At 42.6% G+C, this 10,016-nt stretch overlaps 1 protein-coding gene across 1 annotated transcript in view; it reads left to right on the top strand.

Annotated features, from left to right (window-relative positions):
- Window positions 1-5,587: 5,587 nt before the first annotated feature.
- The window catches only part of LOC102774312 (cilia- and flagella-associated protein 44), a gene marked incomplete at its 5' end in the record, with an annotated part of 31,473 nt that continues 27,044 nt past the window's right edge, over window positions 5,588-10,016 (top strand). The window contains 3 exons of the mRNA XM_006752682.2: window positions 5,588-5,765; window positions 6,150-6,650; window positions 9,388-9,591. Coding sequence (XP_006752745.1) covers window positions 5,588-5,765; window positions 6,150-6,650; window positions 9,388-9,591 — 883 coding nt within the window. The remainder of the gene's footprint in view (window positions 5,766-6,149; window positions 6,651-9,387; window positions 9,592-10,016) is intronic.

The following is a 10,016-nucleotide window of genomic DNA, read 5'->3' as shown; positions in this document are numbered from 1 at the left end:
TCTTGGTTGGGTTAATTTGCATATAGTCACTCTGATTGGCTGGTGGGCATGGCTTAAGACATAGCAAAGGTACGATCAATTTGCATGTTTGTCTTTTATTAGATTAGATTAGATGATAGTCCTTTTGAAGTCCTTTTTCCTCTTTTTCCTCTCCTTCTGGGACTGCAATGCTACAAATATTGGAAGGCTGAAGCTGTGTATTTTGTTGATGCTGTTCTTTGTTTCTAGTGACTTTTCTTTCTGATGTTCAGATTGGGTAATTGCTATGTTCCATCTTCACTGATTCTTTCCTCTGCCTCTTCCATCTGGTATTTAGCCCATCCATTGAGTTTTATTTTGTTTATTTTACTTTTCAGTTCTAAATTTCTAATTGGCTATTCCTTATAGCTTCCATTTCTTTCTGAGACTTCCAATTTTTTCATTTATTTTAAGTATCTTCCTAATTAATTGTTAAAGCAAATAATTAGAAAGATACTTACAATCACTTTGTGATTGCTGCTTTAAAATCATTGTTAGATTATTTTAATGTTCTCATCTTGGGATTAGCATCTGGTAATTGTCTTTTCTCATTTAAGTTGGGGTCATCCTGATTTTTGGTATTACAAATGATTTTTTTATTAAAATCTGGACATTTTGAGTATTATGAGATTCTAAATTTTATTTATACGTTGTTTTAGCTGGCTTTCTCTGACTTCAGCAGTACAGGGAAGAGTACCATCTCTCTCTATATAAAAGCCAAGAAATCAGAACCACAGAACAACTAAAACGACCAGAATGACTTGTTGCTATGATGTGCACTGCAGCGGCCAACTGGCCTGATTGGCCCTGTAGCCTCTCCGCCTGGCTGGCTCCACCCCTGATCAGCCCCCAACACCCCAATCGGGAACAGGGTCAGCCAGCCAACTGTCCATGGCGCACCCCCAAGTCAGCCACAACCCCTTCCCCTGGGTTGCTTGGCACCCCCCACCCTGATCGGGGGCGGGGCTGGCTGGCCAACCACCTGCAGCCCACCCCCTGGCTGGCCAGAAAACTGCAGCCCCTCCCCCCAGCTGGCCCGGCTCCAGATAGCCCCACATTGAGGTGGGTGGGCCGGACCCCACCCATGCATAAATTCATGCACTGGGCCTCTAGTCTTATTATGAGTATAGAAGTCTAGGCTACCCAGTCTTCAACAATTGATACCTGAGGAAGGAAGAGGTTACTTGCTGGTCAAGAGATGGAGTTTCAGATCCCATTAAGCTCCCATTAATCCACTTTGCTCTTCAGGTGGCCTCCACTGATACCGTGGAGAGTTTTAAAAGTCATCACTCTCTATTAGGCCTTCTCAAATACTACCTCAGCAGGGAGGGGTGGATAATCTTATTACTGCTGCAGGTGATTGAAGTTCAAGCCATCTTATGGGGTCTCCACTGTGGCTTGTTACTTCACTATGGGGATAAAAGTCCTGGTTCCCAGGACTCATCTTCTCTAACACCAACCCCTGGAGGAGTTGTTTGGCCTTGTTAAAGCCTGGTGATGATAGAAATATGGACTCCCCATTTGGCCTTTGCTGTCATGGATGGAGGTGTGGCCACAGCTTTATTTCTGTGGTGTTTAGCTATAATAGAACACTTATTGTCTAGAAATTTTCTGTCTTGCTATTCTGTTCTTTTCTTGATCATTTAACTGAAGAAAGCTGGATTTTGTTGAGTTTTTGTTGTCTAAACCAGTGATCGGCAAACTGTGGCTCGCGAGCCACATGCGGCTCTTTGGCCCCTTGAGTGTGGCTCTTCCACAAAATACCACATGCAGGTGCACACATACAGTATGATTGAAACTTCGTGGCCCATGTGTAGAAGTCAGTTTTTGGCCTGGGCGAGTCTATTTTGAAGAAGTACTGTTGATATTTGGCTCTGTTGACTAATGAGTTTGCTGACCACTGGTCTAAACCTATTGGTATTTTTGAGTTGCTGTGTTTTTTTTATTGTAGCTGAGATACAATATGACATTAGTCTCAGACATATAACATAGTGATTTGAGATTTCTGTCCCTTGCAAAGTGATCACCATGATGAGTCTAGTAACCTCCCATCACTGTACAAAGTTATTATGCTATTACTGATGCTATTTTCTACTAGAGGCCCAGTGCATGAAATTTGTGCAGGATTGGGGGAGGGGTGTCCCTCAGCCCAGCCTGCACCCTCTCCAATCTGGAACCCCTCAGGGGATGTCCGACTGCCAGTTTAGGCCCGATCCTGCATCCCTCTCACAATACGGGACTGCTGGTTCCCAACCACTTGCCTACCTGCCAGCCTGATAACCCCCTGACCACTCCCCTGCCAGCCTGATCACCCCCAATTGTCTTCCCCTGTTGGCCTGGTCACCCACAACTGTCCTCTCCTGCTGGCCCAATCACCCCCAACTGTCCTCCCCTGCCAGCCTGGTCACCCCCAACTGCCTTCCCCTGCAGACCTGGTCACTCCTAACTGCCCTCCCCTGCAGGCTTGGTCATCCCCAACTGTCCTCCCCTGCCAGCCCGATCACCCCCCACTGTCCTCCCCTGCAAGCCTGGTCCCTCACAACTGCCCTCCCCTGCAGGCCTGGTCATCCCCAACTGCCCTCCCCTGCAGGCCTGTTCACCCCCAACTGCCCTCCCCTGCTGGCCATCTTGTGAAGACATTTGGGTGACCATGTTGTGACCACAGGGGGATGGCCATCTTGTGCAAGTGCATGACAGTCAATTTGCATATTACCTCTTTATTATATAGGATACTGTACATTATATTCATGTAGTTATTTGTTCAATGATTGGAAATTTGTACCTCTTAATTCCTTGCACCTTATTCACCCATCTCTTGCTCCCCTTCCATCTTGAGTTGCTGTTTTCTTTAGCTCTAAGTCTGAGATATGTGAGGCAAAAAGAAAACTTACCGTCATATCTTTCCTTGGGTCCCAAGGTTCTCTGTGATCTGCCTTCATCTTTCCATATCTCAGAATCTTATGTTTGTTTTGTATATAACTAGAGGCCCAGTGAACAAAATTGTACACAGGTACAGTCCCTAAGCCTAGCCTGTGATCAGGGTCATCTTCCCCAGCTGCTGGCAGCTACCCCCCCCACACACCGCCACCCACCCCGGTTCCCCATTCACCATCCAGCGATGGAAATCTCATGGCAGGGGTGGGACCGTGAAGTCGGCCGTTCCTGCCTGCTCGCTAGTCCTACCCACGCTGCCAGTCGCCCACATCCCACACCACCCACCCCTGTTCCCTGTTCACCATCGATGGCAATCGGAGCCTGCAAGCTGGGGAAGGGACCAAGAGGTCAGCCCATTCCGCCCACTTGCCATTCCTGCCCCCCACTGACCCTGGTCCCTGTTCCCCATCTGGCGATGGGAGCCTGATGGCCGGGGGAGGGACCAAAAGATTGGCCATTCCCACCTGCTCACCGGCCCCACCCCTGCTGCTGGTCACTCTCTGTGTATGGGTGACAGGCGGGGCAGGGGCCTTGGACTGGCGCCACCTGCATCCCCTGCCACTCACCCTGGGTCCCCGTTTGCCATCGGTGTTTGAAGCCTGCCAGCCGGGGAAAGGGACCAAGAGGTGTTAGGTCAGTGCACCTCATAGTGACTGGTTGAGTGGTTGTTCTGGTCATTCTGCCGTTAAGGTCGCTGGGCTTTTATTATATAGGATGTGCAAGGTTTTTATTTGTACTTAGCAGGAAACATAGGAAAATGTAGATCTATGCCATCTTCCTGGAAGTGGAAGTTCTCTCAATTGATTTTTAAATTTATATTTACCTTTAACCCAGCAATTTTGCTAAGCTCACTTTTTTGCAGATTCTTTATAATATTTTATGATTATGACAGTGGTGTCATATAAATTCTTCCAGTTCCTGAGCACATAATATATTTCCATTTCTTTGTGTCTTCTTCAATTTCTTTCATCAGTGTCCTTTAGATGTTAGTGTACATGTCTTTCACCTCCTTAGTTAAGTTTTTTCCTATGTATTTTATTCTTTTGTATTCTTCAACTTTACTGAATTTGTTTATTAGTTCCAACAGTATTTTAGTGGTGTCTTTAGAGTTTTCTATGCACACAATGACAGTTTTACTTCTTCCTTTCAAATTAGGGTGCCTTTTATTTCTTTCTCTTGCCTAACTGCTCTGGCTAGGACTTCCACTACTATGTTGAACAGAAGTGGTGAGAGCACACATCCTTCTATTGTTCCTGATCTTAAAGGAATACTGCCTATCATTCAATAACTGAACATAGTTGTTTCATAAATTTTTGTTCAGTTTTCTAGTTATTTGTACTATTACAATAATTATGAGCCTTCTTTCTCTAACATGGCCAGAACAGAAGCATATATTCTCATCTGTGAGTGCCCTCTTTTAGCATTGTTATATACAAATGAAGTCTCTTTTTATTTTTCACCCTTGCTGGAGCAAGGCCTCCAAAAATTGGTTGCCTCCCCCCACAAAAAAAAAGGGGAGAGAGAGAGCATATAAATGAAGTCTTGTCAATTAATACATTAGATGCCATGCATTGCCTCTTCTATTTTACTAGAGGCCCGATGCATGAAATTTGTGCAAGGACCTTGGCTCCGGCCCCTGCTTGCCGCAGCCGGGGACCTCTGTCGCCTCTGCTGTGGCCCCTGCCTGCTGTGGTGTTGTCTAGAAGGAAGGATGTCCGGAAGGACATCAGGTCTAATTAGCATATTACCCTTTTATTATTATAGATGTTTGTGCTCCTAAAGGGCTGACTGCTAGATATGTACATATTCATGTTGACTGATGGGCTTCACTTCAAAGAATTAGATAGGTAGGTTAGTGTCTCTCAGTGAAGATCTCTACAGTGCTGGCAGCACTGTATCCTGATGCCCTGGTACCCATGCGTGTCCCCTCTGTGCTTGGAATATCCTAGGAACTCTACCAAGAAGACTGTATTCATCTTTTTATAGCCTTCTCCTGGGAGTATGCCAGGCTATAATTTTCTCGGTCTGGTTTATCCATTAATGTAATTTCATCTTCTGCCTTCTGGAAGCACGTCACTATTACTGTTTTCTCTTGGCTACCTATCCCATTATCAGCTTTTCTAATAATTTATTCTCTTTAGTTTCTCTGCAATATCATTTCCATGGAGCTTGGGGAGAGTGGGGAAGGCAAATACATAGGTCCATACTATAATTTTGAATTAGATGCCTCTTTGAAAATGTTATGACAAATTTTGTGAAAATCACTATGTTATTAAAAATTTCAATTAACTTTTTAGTGAATAGAGCGTTGATATCTCCAAGGGTTAGTACCTATCAAAGGAATAAATAATAATGTTGATGTAAATTGCTTAGAAATGAACCAAATCCAATGAATGATTCAGATTATTTAAGCACGTCTGGTGGATGGATGGATCTGTTCGTTTGTTTATTATTTTGCTTGGGATGCTTTTAAATATCAACTTTAAAAAATGTTTGAACTCTATAGACAAATGTAACACCGCAGGCTAAAAATTATACTTTTGCTTCACGATTGAATTTGATTATATACCTATAGTAAAGTAGACAATTAGAGTTTATTGTATATTTGTGGCTGGGTTATCTATTTTTCTCACAGGTATAAGAGTAAACCTGCTGATGACTACGAAGATCCCAAAGATGTTCAAGCCATCAAAGAGGCTCAGGTGTTTATGGGAGACTTCAATCTGAAGACAGCCGCAGACTATAAGATACCCGAGCACATGAGAATAAATGCTGCCAAGAAAGAAGAAGAACTGGGACAGCTAGACTCTATGGTACTTAGAAACACTTCGGTGTTTCAGATCAAAAAATGACTTCCTCCCCCTCTCTGCCCCCTGGGACCTGGCTGAGTACACATGCCTTCAGGAAGGACTTCGATTGAGTGGTAGGAGGGGAGGACAGGGGAACTGAGCCCTCAGAGCCAGCTGAGGGATACCACACATTATAGCCAGATTGCCTCCCCTTCTGGAGAAGCTAAATGGGGAAAAGCCTAAAAGCTAGAGAAAAGAGTAATTTTGTAGTGAACACGAATGGTCAGATACATTTTTATCTTGAAATTTTGTTAGGCATTTCAATCAGGGGACAAAAGCAAATCATATTTGAAACTGTTCCTTGTGAGTGGGTTGTCATTTTGCTTCCTTTCTGTTCTTTTTAATTAGACCCATTCAAAGAAAATGTACTTGAACAAGTCCATCCTCTCACTTCGAGATCTTAAAGTGGCTGTCATCGAGGAGATACAGTGCCTGGTACAAGAGATGAAGAACATTCAGTCAACTCTTCACGCATCCAAGCGCATCTCCATTCCGAAAATCCCTCAGATACACCCGGAAGAAGTTCCTGAAAAGAGATTTCAGTATGATGAGGAAATTCTCCTCGATTTTAAGCAACAGCTGATGAAAAATGAGGATACAAAGGCGCCCCTAGTGGAACAGGCGGGGCCGGTAGGCTCAGGTGGAGGATTCCTTAGATCCTCTTATGCGAAGGATGGGGATTTGACAACACGAGAGTCCTTGTCTAGAGCGTCAAGGTCATCAGCATTCAGCCTAGATCTTCCAAAGCCATCTGAATTTGAAAGAGCAGATCCAATTGATGTAGAGACGGAGATTATGAAGAGAAAGGAGATTAAAAACATATACATGCAGCAGTATTTGGCCAACAGGGTAAGGGGTGAGACTGTGCCTATTTATTTTTTAAATATATTTTTATTGATTTCAGAGAGGAAGGGAGGAGAGAGAGGTAGGAACATCAATGATGACAGAGAATCATTGATTGGCTGCCGCCTGCATGCCCTCCCGCCCCCCACTGGGGATCGAGCCTGTGCCCTTGACTGGAATCGAACCCGGGACCCTTCAGTATGCAGGCCGACGCTCTATCCACTGAGCCAAACTGGCTAGGGCCGAGACTGTGACTATTTAAAGCTGAGAGAGAATGGAGCAGGGATGTCTATCTAGTTTATTAATTATTTATTTAACATTTTTCTACATTAACCTTCCCCAAACCCTGACCAGGCCACAATTCACTCATGGCTTGGCTTCCTCCTCACCCCTGTATTTTCTGAAAATCATTGTGCTCTGCCCAGAACTGTGGAGCTTTGTAACTCCTTCCTTTTTGGGAAGCTAAGCATTAGGGGCAAATGCATGTTAACTGGCATCATCTCGCTGAAGCCATGGTAAAGGGGAAGTGATGAGAAGCTTTCACATGATGGATGGAACATAACAAAAACCTTCCAGAGGAAATGGGCCACCCTCTGCTTTTCATACTCTCCCCTTTCTCTCATTTGCTCCAATACTGGGAGTGTTCATGGTTATGAACGGCTTCAAAATTCTTCTGGAGCTAGAATGCCAGCTATTTTTATTTCGAGGAATATCAGGACCAGACTGGGAGCAGTTGTGCAGGAGGTACTCCTGGGGTGCTAGTTCCCTGCTACCAGCCGTATTGTGTCTTTTCCAGCTAGGTGCTCCCCTATAGCTTTCCAACCTTACTCTTCACCCATCAACTCTTCTACCTCCAGCTCAGTATTCTCATGCTTCCTGCTTTTCCCCACTTTCCTCCCCCAATTTTGAATTTCTTATCTGTGCTTTTTCTTTTGCTATTTTCTTCTACCAGAGTTGAGTCATCACTCAAAACTCAGCCCAGTTCCAAACCCCTTCCAAATCTTCTGTCCACATCATATACTCTTAAAAAACAAAACAATAAAAAACAACTTCCATTGCACCTATAATCAGCACACCATGTTTTATTCTTAGTTTTCTTTGCTGCTTTGCGTGTGTTAGTTTTGTCTTGCAAATTAGGTTATATAGATCTTAAGGGAAGTACATAACTTCTTCTGACTCCCTTGCAGTGTCTTGGACAATGCCAAACATGTAAAATGTTTTGACTGAATTGACTAATTTACTTTATTAATTGAAAATTCTTATTGGTCCTTCTAAGAGCAGGGACAGTGCGAGCTAGGTAGTAGTGATGCAACTCAAGTCAGACATGTTCTCTAGCCTCATAAAGCTTGTAGGGTGTCAGGGATAAGAGAGAATAGGACAAGTGAAACCCTTACAAACTTGGTCACCTATGTGGTGAGTTTCAGAATGCTGTTGTACTAAAAATATATAGTCCTGCCTCCAAAGAAATTTTTAAATAATTCAAATGTGTTGAACAAATTTTTTTTTTTTGGAGGGGGAGCCCACTTAATCTACAGCCCTACATAAAGTTTAATTTTTTAAAAAAATTTCTTTGGTTTTCTTTTGTTTGTTTTTAAGCTATCTGAAATTCTCCAAAAGTTTTACTGTCCCAAACCCACAGATCTCTTCACCACTCTCAGCACCAACCTGGGCCCTCGCTCATAAATTGCAAGCATTTGAGTTGAGGTTCCCCCATCATGTACAGCCTACATGATGTCCTGCATGGAATGGTTTGTCTTCTTCCTGCTGTATGCGTTTCCTCAGGAGAATCAGTCCCGGGGCTCTCTCTCGATCTCTTCATCTCCTTTGGGATGGGATGGGTGGGGGAGAAGCTGTGCCAAAATCAGAGCAAAACTGAGGCTTTAAAATCATTAGGACATCAGACGAGTAAGGTCTAGACCAGGGCTTGGGATACTTAGGTTCCTATCCCAGTTCTGTGACAAATTAGCTTTGATCTCAGGAAAATCACCGTTAGCCTCAATTTCATCATTTCTACAGTAAGAAGATTGTGAACAGGTTTCCTGTGGGTCCATGATTGTATTCACCTTTTTTGAAAATATTTACTGTTTGGTAGGTTTGAATATTTTCAAAGTAAGAAGTTGAGGGAAATATTTACCTAGTGTTTACTGTATGAACGGCCATGTAGAATACTGTGGGGGATATAACAGAGGTAGACATAACACTATCCACAAAGAGCTTATAGTCAGTACAACAAGACTTTTTTGATCAATGGCTTTTTTAAAAAAATGTATTTTATTGATTTTTTACAGAGAAGAAGGGAGAGGGATAGAGAGTTAGAAACATCGATGAGAGAGAAATATTGATCAGCTGCCTCCTGCACATTCCTTGCTGGGGATGTGCCCGCAACCAAGGTACTTGCCCTTGACTGGAATTGAACCTGGGACCCTTTAGTCTGCAGGCCGAAGCTCTATCCACTGAGCAAAACCAGTTCGGGCTCAATGGCTTTTTTTAATGGAAGAGAAATAGCTGGAAGGACTATAGTTATAGAATTTCTGCCACTTAATGAATAAATTAATTTAAGTAAACTTAAGACCATTGCTGAATGATTTATATGACTAGACACAACCACACACACCCATGTAATTCTCCATCTATATTAATGGCATAATGAGAAAATGCTTTTACCCAAACAAATTAGTATTGTTAGTTTAAAAAAATACTGTTCTTAACTTCTAACATATATACAAATCTTTTTCTACCCCAGATCAAAGAACTGATTGTCACCTTTGATGCAGAACTCCATCTCCTGAGACACCAGAAACTGAAACTAGACATTCAGATGAAATTATCTGACCTGAACCATGTCACATTATTTCAAGAAATGATGCTCCTCAAGAATTTTGAAAAACAGGAGAACATACTTCAAGAGCGTGTTAATTCATTAGACAAAGAGGAACAGGAGATGCAAGTATGAATGAGCAGGAAAATGCTAGCTGGGTGCACCCTTAAGTTATGGAAAGAACTTGATTCTTCTTTTCTTCTCCACTTAATTTTTTATCTTGTTCAAGTCCTCATCTCTTTCTTGTCTTCTCTCCCTTCTCTTTTCCCCCATTATTCAGACTTGCGCTGTATTTTTGGTATCCTTGGTCAGAGAGAAGTGAATCAGATTTTTTTTTAGTAAATTTGATCTAATGTCTTGTAAGGTAGAATAAAATTTTCAAAAGTTAGCCTTATATTTAGTTTATCCATAGATTTCAAGTTTATTTTATGTTGTTACTACCCACCATATGAAGTTGAGTTTTGATTATATGCTATTCTTATGAATATAACTGGAAAAGAAGTTCATGAGTTTCTTAAATATGATAGCTAGTTTCAGAGTAATGCCTAATTAAA

The sequence above is a fragment of the Myotis davidii genome, unplaced genomic scaffold, assembly GCF_000327345.1.
Source record: "Myotis davidii unplaced genomic scaffold, ASM32734v1 scaffold470, whole genome shotgun sequence".
Taxonomy (NCBI): domain Eukaryota; kingdom Metazoa; phylum Chordata; class Mammalia; order Chiroptera; family Vespertilionidae; genus Myotis; species Myotis davidii.
This window is presented reverse-complemented; position numbering and strand designations above follow the sequence as displayed.